At 39.3% G+C, this 18,782-nt stretch overlaps 1 protein-coding gene across 1 annotated transcript in view; it reads right to left on the reverse strand.

The window, feature by feature from the left end:
- Positions 1–4,033: 4,033 nt before the first annotated feature.
- LOC147221628 (multiple epidermal growth factor-like domains protein 9) overlaps positions 4,034–18,782 on the reverse strand; it is a 37,672-nt gene continuing 22,923 nt past the window's right edge. Inside the window, exons 4-6 of the mRNA XM_086169930.1 lie at positions 18,132–18,281; positions 7,558–7,827; positions 4,034–5,839 (exon numbers count right to left, since the gene is read on the reverse strand). Coding sequence (XP_086026056.1) covers positions 5,328–5,839; positions 7,558–7,827; positions 18,132–18,281 — 932 coding nt within the window. The 3' untranslated portion in view covers positions 4,034–5,327. The remainder of the gene's footprint in view (positions 5,840–7,557; positions 7,828–18,131; positions 18,282–18,782) is intronic.

Consider the following 18,782-nt stretch of genomic DNA (forward strand, 5'->3'; position numbering starts at 1 on the left):
CAACGGCATCTTTTCCCTGCAACTCGGAGTGCGGGATAATTGATGGATGGATGGATGGTTTCGCCTTAACTGCATAGAGGAAAGTTTATGACTACTGTGGTCCTGTTAGTTCTTACAAGCCTGAGATCTTGTCTGAGAATTTAGATCTGTAGAAAGTAAATGACAGTGTAACAGATCTTTACATTTTTGTTGGCAAGATCTAGAAACTTTATTTTGATGTATATTAATGCTTATTGTGTGATTTTGCATGTAAAATTGAATAACGTCTCTGAGGATGTTGGAACATAACCAAAAACAATACACCAATGTGAGGATCGTTTTTGCTAAAACTGGTTTCATGTTACAGGATGTTACTGAGAACACTAACTTAGGTTCTACTACGGATCCAAACTACTTAGGAGACATTTTAAAATGCCAACAAACTAAAGCTGGGTTCTCAGGAGGTTCAAGAACCGATAACGTTTTGAAGGCTTAAATTTCATCAACTTAAGATGACAGCATTTTTCTATTTTGTGTTTCTCAAGTCTCCTCACTGCACTAAGGATGTCTTTTAGAATGTTGAACTTTTCTGCAAAAACATGAAAACGCAAACCGCCTTAAAATAAAAGATGAACCTGGAAAATTGGATTTTCATCACACGTCCAGAGAATCCATTAACACACAGCATGCAAGACTAACTGTAATCCAGCTTTTCAAGTTTGCGTGATTTGTTTGTCTTTTGAGTGTTTTTTGTCTGCTGAATCATCCAAGTGTCCTCAGCTGTCGGTGCTGCATGAGCTACAGATAGTAGCTGAATGACTGTCTGGGAAATGTCTAATCACGCTTAAATAAAATATTTGCACAGCAGCAGAGGTGTCCACTCCCACACCCAGTACACGGACATGCATGCGCCCGGGCTAAGTGTTTTGTTTTTTTGAGAAATGAACACAGTTAATCTAGTGTCTTAATAATCTTTGATAGCAGAGGATCCACCACACCGGCCTGATCTGTTTTCTTAAACAATTTGGGAACTCCCCTTTCCACACTATTTTGTTTATTGCTGTTTTGTGTTGTTTGGTCCTGCTTTTGTGATTTTGTTATCCATTCGTTCCGTATTCATTGTATTTTATTTTTTTCTCTCAATGTATTTGCCTGTCCTTCAAAATGTAGAATGAATGAAAAGTGTGGGATTTAATAAAATATTTATTTGAGTCCCTTGTTACATGTTTAATAGGCACCATATTATAACAACCTATTGACTGTACAGTATGTACAACAGGCACAATGAGTATCAGTATCAATCTGCACCAGATGTGATCTTACAAATAACGGGTGTGATTCTTAATGCACTGTATCCATACGAGGGTGTGGCACCACAGCTCTAGAGAATCAAATGACACCCACACACTCAGTCAAGGTTTCAAAAGGAAGCCTCGGAAGGCCCAAAACACTGATGGGGCCTTTTGAGTTAGGCTCGGGCAGGAGCCAAAAGGCCCAAATATGAAACAATTTGTAGCTATTTATTTTTTACATTCCAAATTACCTTTATTTTATCAATGTGACCTAAAAAAAAAAAAATCAAATTTATTAAAAACAGTATATCAGTTCTGCTGTTTTTGTATGTTTCTTTCTTTCATTCTATTCCCTCATCATTTAGTGTGATATTTTGGTCGATGACTTTTGACCAACGTTAAACAGTAAAGACCGGCTGGACCAATAGCAAACAACTGTTTTCTTTCTGCTAAGAAGAGGAGACATTTATGCTTAGATTATTTCACAATTAGACTAATTTCACGTGGCTAAACTTGTTTGGTTTGGAAATGGATTCGAAGTTCCAAATACAGTACGGTATGTCTTCAGTTGGTCTGTGCGATCCACGCCTCCATTTACCGCGACCTGGCCTGCTTTCCCAGCCTCCGAGGACTGATATCTTTCACCGAGTTCTTTGAGAAATAGAGCTGTCTGAGATGAGGGAAGGCAGGATGTTCTCATTTCACTGATGGATATTAAGTGTGCAATGTGGGTGAAGCTCTAAATTCTATGACGCCTTGTGGGTGGCACGCTGGCACAGTGAGGGTCCCTGGTTCAATGGATTTTCCTCCGGATTCTTTCCAAAAAAACAAGCGTCAGGTTCATCGGAGACCCTGAAGTGCTCAGATGTGTTGTTACAACGCTGTGTCTCACTTTAGAAACATCATAAAACATGTCTCTTTGGATAGATCTTTCGCGAGGAGGGAAACCTGGTGAATGCGAAGCAGAGTCATCGGTATTGAAAGGAAGTTTCAATTGTCATATGCAATCTTTTGCACAAAAAATACATTTAAAAAGTCATAAAAGACCTTTCATTCAAGGAGTTGTAATGGATCCATCCATTTCAAATTGTTTCTCATGGGAAAATACGTTTTGGTTTAAAGGGAAGCCCACCTGAATGGACTAATTGGATTCTTGTCTCATACTGGAATGTGTTGTTATAAAAGCATAAAAAATTACTATTTTTTAAAAAATCGGTACTTGTAACATTTTTACCAAGGGGCGCCGCTATTGTTTTACCGACGCAATGTGTGCAGGGTTGATGATTCAGAAAGGTTGCATGTGTTAACTTTGGCTTTCTGCTAGTGTTTACTTTCGCTCAATATGGTATGTTATATATGGTAAGAATGCCACATCGTGCTGCTTTTGGCTGCAACTTCCAATCCAAGGGAAACAAAGGGAGCGATTAAAGTCTATACAGCTTTCCAAGGGACAATCAGAAAAGAAAGGAGTGGGAAATAGTTTGTGAATGTACACAACTTTCGAAGGATCCGCCGCTGTGTTCTCACCAATTCTATACGGATGCATTTAGCCGACTTGACCTGCTGAAAGAGCTTACGGATTCTGCTAGTTTTGAATAGACGCTAAAGCTGAACGTCGTGCACACGGTTTTCTTACACAAGCATACGAAAGGTCCAAGATCCACTGAGGCATGCTTGAAGAAATGCATCAGGTAGGAGATTCTGGATGTTCGCAGTGTGGATGTCAACGACCTTCTACTGCAGAAGAAACATCTGACATCTGATGAGATGTTTTTGCACCGTGCGGTAAAGTGAACGGGACCGAGCCCGATGCAACCTCGTGACGTCACTACCCAGACAGCATTGCAACATAGACAATGGTGGCCTATGAGTGCAAAGTTTTTTTTTGCAATTTTATACAAACTAAGATATGTTACGGGATTTCGTTGTAGATTATGTAGCGGTTCCCAATCACGTTAGAGACTGTTTTTTTTTTTTTTTGTCAAATGCTAACCACAAGCAAATGTTTCCAAAATAGTTGTGCTCTTGCATGTGCTGTGTTAATGTCGTTTTTATCCCGCAAAGCTTTTTTATCCCACAAAAATACTCCTTAGACCAAACTCCAAGGACAAGACAAGTGAGACTAGTCGGTTACTCAAGATAAAACACAGATGGAAATTCCATCTCTGCCACAGAAGAGGACCTGTTCTCACTTTCTGTTTGGAGACTGCCAAAGAAAAAGACCCAAAAATACAATAAACCGCCACTTGTGGAGGCTTATGGATTTAACAAAAAAACACATCTGGCTCCGCAATCATAAAGTGTGTGGTCCACACCCTCTCTACATCTACATGTAAAGTTTAATGAGACAATGTGTTGTTAGTGAACACTATAAATAAAATCGGACTTGACGACTATGTTGAAAACACAAACTGCAAACATGAGATTATGAACGTTATCCATGGTATTTCTAATGTAGTGTTGTGTTGCTTTTTGGTATACTTTGTGGTTTTATTAGTTTAAACAGGACCTTTTTACTGTTTTCATTGGGATATATTCCATGGACCTTTTACAATACAGTGCCCTTTTTTCATGACTATTCAATTTAACATATTCACAGTATACATATTTTAATGTGTTCTAACATGAACGATGAAACATATTTGGCAGCAGTATTACGCATTCAAATAACACCAGCGTTTTTCCAACATTCCACCACACTCGTAAGAGCAGAATGTAACTTCTAAAAGGGAAAAGGAGAAAATATTGCAGGCACACAAACACAGAAGTAAACCAATGTTTTATTTAAGATTTTAGCTCTGACTTACTCTGCACATAAACAGTTGGTGGTGCGTTGGATTCCTGCAGCTGCTTATATGATTATGTTTATTGAGAATAAGAAATCAAAATACAAAAAGCTGCAGGGCAACGTGGCAACCCAGCAAAGTGAAAGATGGCAGCTGGTTGCATGACAGTGTACACACAGTTTACTACCTGTACAGTAATAGTGCTACTATTCACATTCATTTACAAGAATTTATTTACAAATATCACATTAGGGAAAGAGCCAGTACCTGAGGAGTAAGTCTGATCATTAGGTTTAAAGAAAAGTGCACTCAACACAGAAAACATGGAACCCAGATCAGGTGCGAGACTTTAAAGTGCATCCCCTCGGATGCCAATGTGATTGGTGGTGATAACAAATCCGGCAGGCTCTGGAACATTATCCACGTCAGCAAACACTAGGTCGTAAAGCCTTTCCTACTGGTTTGTTCGGATTTTGCTGAGGTAGACAGCAAAGAGCAGATCTGATTACAAGTGAGCTTTTTCGTGTCAAGTTACTGGCCTCCAGTTGTGCCAAATAGTGAGTTTGTATTAAGTCTTTCAAAGAAACACTCCTCATGGATACATCAGGTGACCTGGCATGCTTTCAGAAAGATGGGATGCTATAAACAGAAAATAACTTTTGTGCCAGCAGTCTTCATCTTCCTCTACGACTCAAACACACACACTGGACATGGAAACTGATGTTAACTGGACAACACATGAGATTATATACCATGAGGAAACACATCATACATGTGCAGCATTTTGTCAACCAATAAATAATATTAGAACAGAATAAAAATTCATTAAATAACAATCATTGTCTCCATTTCGGATCGCGTCAAGCGTGATCTACTATAACTTATGCAGTCCATTAAAAACATTTTGAAATGCCCGGGTCCTGTCAGATCATTGTTTCAGGGGCAGCTGAAGCACGGCACTGTCTCACCTTATGATTCTCCACACTGCCCTGTGCCAGTGAAATAAAAAAAACAAAGCTTTTTCTTTGGACCCTTTACATTGCCACCCCACCCCACCCTCCCAAAAAAAAAAGAGCATATCAAAAGCCAGAAAGTTTCAAGACAACTTTGTGTTTGCCTTCCGCATTTTGATCACATCCCTCTCGATCGGTCAGTTTGCGATGATGAACAGGGGAACAGAAGCAGTTGTAAATAAAGGAGCTTTGGGTTCAGTACTTTCCAGCAGCTTTGTATATCTGGAATGTGATGCGGACCTGCGATGGAGGTGGCCCTAAGCCTTGTAGCAGTTGCCCTGTGTGGTCAGTGCCAGTTGGCCGTTGGGCGCCACCTCGTTGGCCTCGTCCTCCAGGAGGCCTGACACGTCGGCATTGGGGATGCTGTCGTGGTAACTGCTGAAGCTGATGTTGTCCTCCTTCAGTTCGATGGTCCAAAAGGGCGCATTGAGCTTGCGGTTCTGGTACTCTCTGTATGTGTACACGCCTCCCACGAAACCTAGAAGCACTACCACGACCAAGATGATGACGGCCAGGATGATGATGTTGAATTGTGTCCAGGACACCTCGGTCAGGGCTGCAGTGGTGTTGTCTGTGGGGCTGCTCAAGCTGGTAAGCAGGGCCTGTGTGGTGGCCGTGGTGGAGCTTGTGTTGCTGCTCGTTGCAGCGGCGGGGACGCCCCACGTTTTGGTGGTGGTCAGAGAGCTGGCAGTGCCGGCCGTGATGGATGGGGATGCAGTAGATGTAGGCGCATCTGTTGCAGTAGCTAATATGGGTATGAGCGGGGCGGCTGAGGAGAAAACAAAACACAAAGTTGTCAGACCCACATAGGAAAAAAAAAGACCCTCATCAAAAAACCATCGGTTAAGAGGGGGTATCTCTAAAGAAATTATTTTCAACATTTTGATAATGATCTAATATCGCCGTTATCATTTAAGGCCCCCCCCCAAACAATTTACTTTATCAGAGTGAAAGTTAACATATGGAAGAGAAAACAAGATATTTTTAAACGAAAAAAACGTCCTTTTTAGAAACAATTACATTTCTGAAGGGAACAGTGATATTATAACATATTATAGTTCTTACAGGTAATCGATTTTGACAATCTCTGACAAGAAAATATATATATGTTTAATAAATCTGCACAGCAGCACAAGATTTTCCCGGATCATTATACATTATTACAACATTGTATTGTATGCTTAACAACAACAAAAAATAATAATAATAATTACTATTATTTTTATTATTATTATTGTTATAGGTGAGCCCATTGCTTTTTGAGATTATTTCAAAAAAAATACAAAAAATAAATCAATGTTACCATTGTATCCAAGTGTATCTATAATTACGAATGAAACTGAACAGAATGAATTAATTTAACAAGGAAGTCTTTTCAAATACCTGCAAATCACTTAAAATTCATGAGGAAATTACACCAAAAAATAAGCAAAGAGCAACCTAAAAATCTCAAACAAACAGCTGAAAATTTGCAGACAATTATGCCAAAAATGACACATCACATATTATGCTTTTTAATGGGAAAATAAGATATGCTGTGTCATGCTCATCTATTGTTTTTTTCATTAAAAAAATGATATTTTGTATACTGGTAATGAACTCTGCACTATGATGATATTAGGATTTCTTTTTCCACATCTCTCTACAGCTCTGTAAATGTAAATGTGTATGATTCAAAGGGAAGTGGGCCAGATCGGGCCTGCAGTGACACTAAGCTGTCTTGAAACTGGCAGCTCCAGCTGGTCTTTCTCTTACGAAACACCAGCGTTGCCTGAAGGAAAAGTACAGAACAAAAACACTTTCATTGGATCACTGAACATCTCCACTGCTTAGCTGTGCACTATTATTACTACTGAATATGGTTATGCTAAGATATGAATTTGTAATTTAGTATATTTTGAACTTACTACCATAAAACCTCTGTACACATCAAAAGTAAAATTTGAATTAAATTAAGATGTTAAGATATCAAACAGGTGTTTACCTTTATTAATGCACATTTTCAAGCATGTATTCCTAATATAAAACACGTTCTTGTGAAGTAAAGGTTCATGATTTTCCTAAACTCTTTAGATAAATATCAATTTCCCTCTCAGAACTGCACTTTGAATTGGATTTATATACCAATGATTTGACTTTAATTGTAACTGAGAATGGTGACTTGAAAAACCGGATGCGCTCAGATTACAAGATAACGGTTTGTGGTGTTTAAGATAATTTTGCATAACATTACAGAAAATTTCTTGCAATTTGCAAAATTATTTGTAAATAATTTTCTAATTTTCCGTCAATTTCATATTACATTTTCAATATGTTGCATATGTTGAGGTGAATTTTCTCACATCGCGGGAGATTCGTTTGCAGGGTTTTCGCTTAATTTTTTTCGGGGTGACTTTCCAGATCATTTCAGGGACGAGGAAAGCGATGCAACTCCCAATGTCTGTAATAAAGGAATAACATAATATGCAAACTACAGTTCGGTCTTACCCAGGCGGGTGCAGTTATGTGCACGAGCATCACCCTTGAATCCAGGGGCGCATAGCTGGCAATGTTTTCCAGCAGTGTTGTTGATGCAGTGCAAGCAGTGTCCGGTTTCCGGGTGGCAGAGCTGGGGGGTCGCCTGGCCATCTGCGTTTCCGTTGCAGTCACATGGCACGCAGACCTTGGACACTTTGTAGAAGCCGGCGCCGCACTGGTCGCATCTGGGCCCGCTGAAGTGATGCAGGCAGAGATCACACTCTGCAGAGCCACTCGAGTCTGAAGACGATACGGGATATCAAGGGTTGATACAGTAAAACTGCTCGGCGAAGCTACTGCCTTAGCGGTTTCTTCAATATCGTTTCATGCAATTTTAAGGGAGCTTATTATCTATTTGGGGCGGCATGTCGGCTGGTGAGAGCGGTCATCTTGGAACAAAAAAAAAATAATCCTGGTTTGATTTACAATCTCCTCCTACCCGAAGTGCTGTTGAGCAGGACACTAAACCCATCTCTGCACACTTCCCATAGATTTTCCATGATGGGATAAAAGCAGAGGATTAATAATTTCCTTCAAGGGATAAATCAAGAATTTAAAAATATTTGATACCAAATACCAAAAGATTTCTTTGGGACCGGCATTTGTGTGGAACATTTGAAGCGGGAGGGGGCTTCGTTCTATTGTCCTCAAAACTTTATGTTATTTAGCTTGTCAGCCACAAATCAACCATGTAGGGTTGTTGGTTGTTAGTGACCAAGGTAGTTAAGTTGTTGGAGATTTGAAAAGGTATTTCTTTAACTTCCCTCCTAAATTTCCACTGTAATACTGTGCATTCACCAAAGTGTCATTTGGTCAGAGAGTAAGTAAGTTAAATTGTTTAAGAGTTGAAAATTAAAAGCTTTTCCTTTTTTTTTTGTCCATCAACACTATGTCTTAGCCTCGCTTACCAAACCAACTTTCTTCAGACTTAATTGCAATTCCAATCAATTGTAAGTCTTGCTTTTGGAGAGTAGAATTTAACAGCCTTTCCATTGCTTTCTACTCCATTCGACAATGAGTAACTGATTCATTTGCCAGTCTTATTTAATTGGTGCTCAAGTTGTTGAAATTGTTGAAGAGTTGAATTTAAAAGCCTTTGTGGGGGAAAAAAAATTCTTTTTGCATTGCAGATATTATGCCCTAGTGCAAGGGTGGGCAATTATTTTGGCTGGCGGGCCACATTTCTTATTTGATTTTTATGCATGGGCCAACTAGGTATCAAGTAAATTGAACAAAATGAAAATTGCAATTTAAATATTTAAACATTTTGGCATTTTATTTCAACTTTACAATCATTCATGATCATATAAATGTGCCGACATTATTTTGTGTGTAATCATCCATACAAAATTAAACAAAACGAAAAAAAAAAAAACAAGGAGTTTCTAAATTCAATATTGATTGAAAATACTTATTAAAATATAGTTTGGCGGGCCGGATAAAAAAGAAAAATGGGCCGGATGTGGCCCGCGGGCCGAAACATGCCCAGGTCTGCCCTAGTGGTTATTTTGTGAATTTTATGACATCAACTTCAGAAACAGGAAATGAGGTCATTTGTTCCAACGCTGTCTTCTGAAGATTTTGCCAAGTCTGTGCTCATCTACTGCCGCCCATGCTTTCAGAGTTTATAAATGGCAACACCTGTGAGTTATATTATTTATTTGTCATAAAAGCAACTTGAATACATCGGTATTAGCTCAGAAAAAAGCAACACATTATATTATTTGGATCCAGTTTGGAAAAATGCCATCTAAGCTAACAGCAGTTGACTTTACTAATTGCCACCTGTTTTTTGTGACTAATTGCATATTGATGTTACAATATTTATTTTTTTTATCCCTGGTTTTATCCACATTTTCGCACTTGATTACCAACTCAACACATCAGCGTGTTCCTCGGGGTTTGAAGAGTGTGTAACTGTCTGGAAAGCTGAGTACATTCTTGGGTCAACACTTCATGAGGACAGGACACCTTTCTTTAACTTCCCTTTCCATTTGCCAAAGTCGCATTTAGTCGTTTCTCAAGTTGGTTAAATAATTGGAGAGCGGTATTTAAAAACCTCTCCCTTGCTTTCTACTTGACATTAACCGCCAAAGTCTCATTTAGTCGAAGCATAAGGTGGTTAAATTGGTGGAGAACTGAATTCAAAAGCTTTGTCCTTTTTGTTATCAGCCCATGTGAAATTTACCAAAGATTAATTTACATTTAGACAAAGCTGTTGAATGAATATGACATCTTTTCCATGTCCTTTCTCTGTATTGCCTTCCTTTCCTTTTTTGCTAAAGCTGCCAGACTATTTTCTTAAAGATGAATTTAATTGGAGCTCTGGTTATTTAAAGTGCTCCATTTCAAAATGGGTTGTTTTTTTTAATTGTTTGCAACGACTGCCTTTTTAAAAGCTTCATTTAGCAGCAACCTCAAATTAAAAACTCTGCAAAGATTTGAATTTAAAAGGCGTTTCCCTTGCTTTTCACTCCATTTTCTGCTGTGTTCGTTTGTAAGTAACCAGGTTGCATTTAAACGCTCATTTAGTTGCTGTTCCAAGTGGTCAACTTGTTAAGAGTTGAAACTAATAGCCTTCCCTTGACTTCCCTCTCCATTTGACGCAGTTATAACTTGTGAAACTGGCATTTGACAAGCACTCATTTAACTGCAGGTCCAAGTAGTTACATTGTTGGAGAGTTGAATTTAAAGCATTTTGCTGTTGTTCCTCGCCATTTGCCCCCGTGGGGTTGCTAACTTTTGCCGGGGTGACATTTCTAAAAAGATCTTTCCTTGTCTTCTCAATTTTACGCTGTCCTTTAGCTCGTCCTTTGCCATAGTTGCAGTTCTCAAAGACCCATTTATTCGCAGAACCAGCTGGTTAAACTCTTGGAGTTGGATTTAAAAGCTTTTCGATTGCTTTACGGTCCATGTGACCAGTTTTTCCATCGCTTCATTAACCAGGATTGTACTTCTTTAAAATTCAGATAAATAACTTTCCAGCCATTTGTTTATTTTCTACAAGGTTGTATGTTGGAGACTTGAATTTAAAAGGTCCATTTTCCATTTTACACTGAATTACTACTTCATTTAGTTTGATGGCAGTTCCCAGACTTGCAGCTCCATTTGGTTAAAATGTTGAATTTAAAAGAATTTCCTCTTCATGCCTCTCCATTGAGAGGCAAACATGTCTCAAAGATTCATTTGCAAATCCAGTTGTTTCATCTTGTTTTCCATTTGGGTTATATTTAAAAATAGGATTCAAAAGCATTTCCTTGTTCTCTTTCTCCACTTGCCACGTAGTTTTAGCTTCATTAGCCAGTGTAGTATCGGTGAAAGTATTATTTAGAAGCAGCGAAAGCTTATCAAATCGTGATGGTTTGAATTCAAGAGTAGTTCCCTCTCGTCCTCTTCAATTTGACACTGGACTGACGTGTTTCTCAAACTGGGATTTAAATTAACTTCCAGTTGATGGTATTCATGTTCCACAATATTTACACAGGGAATAGTTGAATTGAAGATTTTTATTTTCTTCCTCCCGATTGGCCACTGTCCGTTTCCAGAAGTGATTTTTCTTGGTGTTGAATCAGTTGAATACCAAACTGGTTCACCACTTGTTCTTGCTTCCAGGGTGATATTTCTCAAAAACTGACTCAGCCTTATTTCCAGTTTCCTGATCCTACATTTAATAAGGTTGTAATTTTTCTGATTTGAATTTAAAAGAGTTTCATTTTCTTTCCTCTCCAGAATGATGACAACACAGAAAATGAAAAGTAATGTAATCATCAAAATATTCTGAAAATATCTTGTGCTGTGGCACCAGTAAAAGTAGGTGTCCTCGTTTAGGACTTTTCCCTCCTCCATGGTTGTTTCCTCCTCTCTGGCTGTGTCCTTACTTATGGCTCTTCCTTCCCAATGGCTTTATTTCTATTTCCTGAGCTATTCTTTATTTACTATGTGTCTTATATTTCTTTGACACTATCTTGCACCTATCATCCTCTCAATATAGAGAAAACCTTTCTATGGAAACATTACTGTGAGACATCAGTGTGATGTCACCCCCCCCAGGTGACATAATACAGTGCGAGACCATATAACATTCCTTATCATTGGAAATGTTTAACCAAAGTTTTCTTGTGATGTATTTGGATCTTTTTAAACATTTTCATGTGCACTGTTATCAGCAATTTCTTTTTATTTTGTGCCCAGCGAACTGTCCGTGATGCAGGTAAGTAGATGCATCTTTATGTTCACTAAATCTGCTCATGTTAAAGCTTTGGAAAATGTTTTAGCTTTAAACAAATTTAACATACCCTATATGGCCAAAGGTATTTGCGCACCTGCCTTGACTCGCATATGAACATAAGTGACATCACCATTCTTAATCCAAAGGGTTCAATATGACGTCGGCCCGCCTTTTGCAGCTATAACCGCTTCAACTCTTCTGGGAAGGCTGTCCATAAGGTTCAGGAGTGTGTTTATGGGAATTTTTGACCATTCTTCCAGAAGCGCATTTGTGAGGTCACACACGGATCTTGGACGAAAAGACCTGGCTCTCAGCCTTCGCTCAAATTCATCGTAAAGGTGCTCTATCGGGTTGAGGTCAGGACTCTGTGCAGGCCAGTCAAGTTCATCCACAGCAGATTCTGTCCTCCATGACTTTATGGACCTTGCTTTGTGCACGGTTATGTTGGAAAAGGAATTGGCCAGCTTCAAACTGTTCCCACAAAGCTGGGAGCATGGAATTGTCCAAAATGTCTTGGTATGCTGAAGCTTTCAGAATTCTTTTCACTGGAACTAAAGGGCCGGGCCCAGCTCCTGAAAAACAAGCCCACATCATAAATCCCCCTCCACCAAACTTCACACTTGGCACAATGCAGTCAGACAAGTACCGTCCTCCTGGCAACCGCTAAACCCAGACTCGTCCATCAGATTGCCAGATGCAGAAGTGCAAGTCACCAATCCAGAGAGCGCGTCTCCACTGCTCTAGAGTCCAATGGCGGCGTGCTTTACACCACTGCGTCCGACTGCGTTGCACTTAGTGATGTGTGGCTTGGATGCAGCTGCTCGGCCATGGAAACCCATTCTAAGAAGCTCTCTGCGCACTGTCCTTGAGCTAATCTGAAGGCCACGTGAAGTTTGAAGGTCTGTAGCTATTGAATCTGCAGAAAGTTGGCAACCTCTTCGCACTGTACGCCTCAGTATCCGCTTTCCCCGCTCCACTTCTCGGCTGAGTTGCTGTCGTTCCCAAACACTTCCATGTTCTTATAATACAGTTGATTGCGGAATATTTAGGAGCGAGGAACTTTCACGACTGGATTCATTGCACAGGTGGCATCCTATCACAGTTCCACGCTGGAATTCATAGACTCATTCTTTTCCAAATGTTTATAAAAACAGTCTGCACGCTTGATGCTATACACCTGTGCCCATGGAAGTGACTGGAACACCTGATTCGGATTATTTAGATGGGTGAGGGAATACTTTTGGTCATATAGTGTGTATTCAACAACCCATTGTGACAGCTGTATTCGCAATCATGCCCACACACCACCAGGTTTTATAGTATTACATGTTTGTGCATGGTAATGATGATTTTGGCAGTTTTAATATCTTAAAGTTATTGCCATGATGAATTTTTTTTTTTTTTTTTTTTTTATGTAAACTTGAATACAAATGAAAGTTTATTGGCTATTTTCATTTTAATTTCATTTTCCCTTTCCTGACACACTAAATCCTTCAATATTTTATATATAGACTGACATATACAGATTTATAAGTGTTGCAAATCATCAGTCTTTAGAATTTCACATGAATATTTTAGGCTTACTGAGCAAACACAGATGACTTTTGCACTCTTAACCACAATGTTTTACCACGAGGCTGTGACAATTCCACTATGTTTTTATAATATAAAAACTAAAGCTGTTGGACTAAATTTTTTGGCTATAGTATTTTTGGAATAATAGTTGTTGCTTTGAAGCTTATTTTCAGAAATGTATAAGATTCTGAACATTCATATTAAAACAATAAAGTGAAATTGTATGAAAATTAGAGGAACTGGTCGAAGCAAAGAACACACATGGACAAACTATCACCGGATTAGTCAGGTGTCTCTCATTCTTCATGTGCGTTTACAGATGTAACAAACTAAAATTATACAACATTTAAAAGTGCAACATCCAAAACTTATTTTTCACCCTCAACCTTTGACTAAATAGCTCAGCTCCTGCAATACCAATTGGATATACAGTTGCCCTTGATTCTAAATTGCAGTAATGAACTATAAGGGACTTTCAAGTCTATTGTGTATTATTGAAATAAAATGTCAAAATGCTGGCAGTAGGGATTAAAAATATCTCAAAAACAGGTGTTAAATGCCTAAGATAGCAGAATGTTTTTTTTTTTTCCTACAATTTAGTTTGTACCCTCATCCTCTTATGTCCTCATTCCTCTTGAATCCCTCGAGAGGGATAAGGACCTTGGACAAACTCGTGCAAGCCAGGAATTTCAGCAGAGTAGACGAGTCTGACCTTACACCATATGAGTACTGCAATGCTGGAATGGTACACGACAATGTGCTACAAGACTACAAATGACCGCTTTTTAACATTTAAAAGTAAATGTAACCAACACCAAAGGTATTCAGAGTTGGTGGCAATGCAGAGCAGCTCAGATATTCATTTTGCTTTATTTCCAGCTAAAAGCATTTTTGAGTTCTGATGAGAAAATAGTTGAGAAAATAGTTGTAATTCCAAAATAATTTTCCAGCATATGTAAATGTTTGCTTTTTTTCCCCATTATGTTGATTTTCATTTTTGGAAAATAGGCAAACTGTAACTTATGTGGAGGTGCCTTTCCAATCTTGATAAAAGAAAATTAAAACTTGAGCATTTTGTGTTTGTAAATTTTTGTACTTGTGGTGGTGTTGACAAAAGTTTTTTGTTAATTGTTCTATTGTTTCAGTGGGAGGGTGCAAGACAATACAGTTGTTAGGGCTTCTGCTTTCTTCACTGCAAAAGGTCTCTCAGTACGATTCCAACAGGGGGCCTTTCGGTGTGGAGATTGCATATTCTCCCTGTGTCTATGCGGTATCCTTCGGTTCATTGGAGACCCTAAATTGCCCGGATGCGAATGTTTTTGTTTGCCTTTTTGTGGCCTTGTGAATAACTGGCGACGTTCTAGGATAGACCCCATCTCTCACCTAATGACAGCTTGGATGTGCTCAGTGTGGATAATGAACTAATAGATACTTCAGTGAAGTTAAAAATATTTGTATTATACTGAGTATATAACTAAATCTAAATTTTAGTCCAGTTCCACTGAAGCCGGATTCCAGGTTTACAGGTTTTATACAATGACGACATGAAGTTGCACATAGTCACATTCTCTGGAGTAGCTCAGCTGCTCTGAAAGGGTAGGTGGATTCCCTCAGTGTCTCCAGGGCTCATGGGAAATAAAATTCCATTTGTTATCCTCACATCTTGACAGTCACTTTGAAAACATCCACTAGGTGGCATCAAGGATAAAAAAAAAAAAAAAAGACAGATGTGCTACATTTAGAGTTATTGGGCATGTGAAGATTCCCACAGATAAGGGCCTTTTATTGGCCTAGATGTTGCTCTTTTCCTTCAACGGTCATGTGATGGTGTTGCATTCTGGCTCTGGAGCTGATAAGCTTGATTTAACCTCTGCTGAAGGTTCAAAGGCACTCAGCCTGCTGCCTTATATAACAGGAGGAAACCTGAGCTGCTCGGTGCTGCCAGAGGCTTGTTTACATTGCCTACTGCTGCAGACTGTGGGGCAGGTGAAAGAAGAACACGCACAAAAAAAAAAAAAAAAAAAAAATATGGCTGTCAGCCCGTCCCGGCGTGTGCAAGTCATATCATACGTGGATGATTTAATATGTGTGACCCACATTCTGAACTGGTACAGTGCTCTGCTTCACCTCTCTGAGCGGCAGAAGGGAGGCCTCATTCACTGCAACAGGCTTCATACGCATATTTAGAAAGCATGATAACACACCTCTTCATTTGACTGTGTTGCCGGGCAACACCTACTTTTTTTTTCTTTTTTTGAGGAAGGGGGGGGCTCTGCAAACCTCCTCCACAGGCTATAAGCATTTTCCAATACAGTTTTTGATCACTTTCCTCCTGAGGTCACTCTTCGGTAGTGTTTCCGTCTGAACAGACAATGTGACGCCGCCCATCCCCCTCCGTTACTGCCTGAGTGGTGCTGAAATGGCCCAGCTGTGTTCACACTGTCCCAGCTAAGCTTGTCCTCATCTTCATGCCCCCCCACACCCCCGCCCCTTCTGCAACCTTCACTGTGGTCCCTGGCAAACACAACCTGACAGCCTGAGTGCATCTGCACAGGGTTGTTGCCATGCAGGGAGAAAAGAGGGCATGTGGGCCACATAGTGACAGGAGGAACAAGTTAACAATGTTTCTTCTGCTGATGTCGATTAGTCCTTATATCCTGAGTCTCTTTCACATCAGGAATCCCCAGCATTCCTTTTCAAAAGTGAAAAACTCTAAAAAAGAGCAGAGTAGCCTAATTATGGCGAAAATAATCATAACCTTTGTTTTTATTGAAACTAAAATGGAAAGACAGATTGATGGATATATCTACCTTTGGATTTTTCTTTGTCTCAAAACAAACAATATAATTGCAACCGCTGTATTCCAGAGTATTGCAAACAGGATATTACAGAAATGTAGTACATCCTTCCATTTCCTAATGACTTCTAAAATAAAGGCAAATTCTCATTCGAATAATTGTCAATACGTTTTAACTAGATCAATGGTGGCTGTCTGAGTGCAGGACAAAAAATGTCTGCACCTCAATCAGAAGCAGTTCACAAGCGAGCATGTATTTCCCACTACATTAAGATTCATTTTCAAGTTTGTTTTTTTTTTCATTTTAATTGTATTTCTGGAATAAATTATGGTCATAATTTAGCAATCACAAAATCTCTGCAATAAAAGCTGACTTGAGCAAGTTATCAGATGGTATAATGATCAGGTCACAGCAGAAAATTCTTAGCGTCCACAAAAAGCGATCCATCTTTCTAAAGTTACTAAGTCTTGCCTATCAGTCGCAAGCTAAAATGACGCTTAATCCTGGTTTTTGTTTGGTAACATGCCATCAACATGAACTCTGGGGTTAAACGGTGACATGTTCACCATTATGTGAGGGCAGTGTTTGCATGTCAGTGCACAATACTACATGATGGCAGATAGCAATATTCCAAGTGGAGGAGAATAACATTTATTGGGACATATAGGCCTATATGCAAATGTGAACTGGTTTAAGCTACATCGACCAACCTGCCCAAGAAATAGCATGACTAAAATCAAAAACTGATCTGAGGTTGTTAAATTAGGTGAAGGTCATTGTTACCCAGTGATCTGTACTGAAGATTGAACTCCCATCAGCATGATAGATGAATGCTGCTTTGTAAATACTTCAGTAAAATATCAGATTGAAAAAAAACTTGTTTTAAACATGGTAAAGAATCCAATCTATGTAACCATCAAATGTAAGTCAGAGACTTAAATGGGTAAAACGGGTCTCCTCGTAAAAGTGAAAATAATTTCTTTGCTTCTTTGCTCCACCTGATAGCTGTCAATCTAATGGTTTAGGGAATTTTACAAATAAATCAAAGAGCACAGCAGACATCAAATATGTGGATGATAGGATGATAAAAGGTGGCTTTATGCCGAATTTTTGGAACTGCAGTAAAAAAAGGTTAGTCCTGATTAAACTGAGGTTATAATTGGCTACATCAAGGTTTTACTGAATGGTGATTTTATTGAGGGGCAGCCTGGAAATGGGAGGAGAGTAATGTTGCAAGTTTAATAAATCCAAGATTTCAGAACATCAGAAAATCTATTGTTCTTTTCTCAAATACCTATTCATTTTGGTAAGTCTTGGTTTACCTCATGAACAACCTTGCATAATGACTATTATTATCTGAACATAGCCCTGTTATTCAGTTGGAAACAGAGTGTATTGTGGTGTGGTATGTAGATTTGAGGGGTAAGAATACCTGAGATTCACAGACTGATCTCAGAAAATACTAAACGCCACGTCAACTGATGAGTTGGAGACAAAGCATATTTACACCCTGCAGGGGTGGGTGGAGTACCTCGTCTCAAACACTGGAGAAATTAGACCCCAACTATTCAACGTGCTGTGACGTGCTGACGGTAGCCTGCAAAACAAACGTTCTTTTCTGCATGTATCTGTGCAAACATGCCAGCATCTATCAAAATATGTCTGAATCTATGTGTTAATATGGCATCAAGCGCCTTCTCTAAATTGAGTGCAATTTCTAACAACATGCCAAATACCTCTGCAAGCCAGATCAAGAATTCCGAAACCTTCCATCTGGTCAACGTTACATTATGGGGCAAAAAAAAATTGGACAGTTTCTAACCAGATGAAAGATCGTTTGTATGCGTTTGAAATATGGACTGAAAACGCTTGCGACTGTGCACACACTCACACAGACACACACTGCATAAAAACATGACGACCAAACTGTGTGTTGGACTGACCAGTGTGGCAGATGCCGGTTGAGGAAGAGTTGGAGCACGGACATTGTACACAGGCGTCGGTCAGCGGGGTGCTTGGGTTCCGGTAATAACCAGGCTTACACTCCTCGCAGTTGGTTCCCTGGGTGTTCCCTTCACAGTTTAGACACACTCCTGGAAGAAACGAAGGCAAAAGATTCAGATCTTCTTTTTCTTCAGGCTGTTCTCTTAAGCGGTCCCCAAATCAAGTTGTCTGCCTCCACCTACAGAAACCCAGCTAACTTCATGTCCTCGTTCACTACATCCATCACTCGCTTCTTTTGTCTTCCTCTAGGCCTCTTGCCTGGCAGTTCCAACCAAACCTTCTAAACAGATATTTATTACCCTTCCACTCTACATGTCCAAACAATGTCAGTGTTGCCCTTCTGAGTCCAAAAACAAGATCTGCTGTCCCTCAAAGAGTCGGCTCTCACTGACACATAAAGAAAAAAAACATCACCACCTTATTCTGAAGCCTAGTTTAGATCATCTATATATCTATTATTATCTATTACGATATCTTCATGGGAATAGATAATCACAAATCAGGTACACAACAATGAAATTAGAATATATTCAGAGGAGTATCACTTTCAGTTTTTACACAAATATGACCATTGTAAATACATGCATATA

Source organism: Fistularia commersonii, chromosome 22 (assembly GCF_037954325.1).
Source record: "Fistularia commersonii isolate RoL2024-O1a breed Wild chromosome 22, RoL_Fcom_v1.0, whole genome shotgun sequence".
In the NCBI taxonomy this organism is placed as follows: domain Eukaryota; kingdom Metazoa; phylum Chordata; class Actinopteri; order Syngnathiformes; family Fistulariidae; genus Fistularia; species Fistularia commersonii.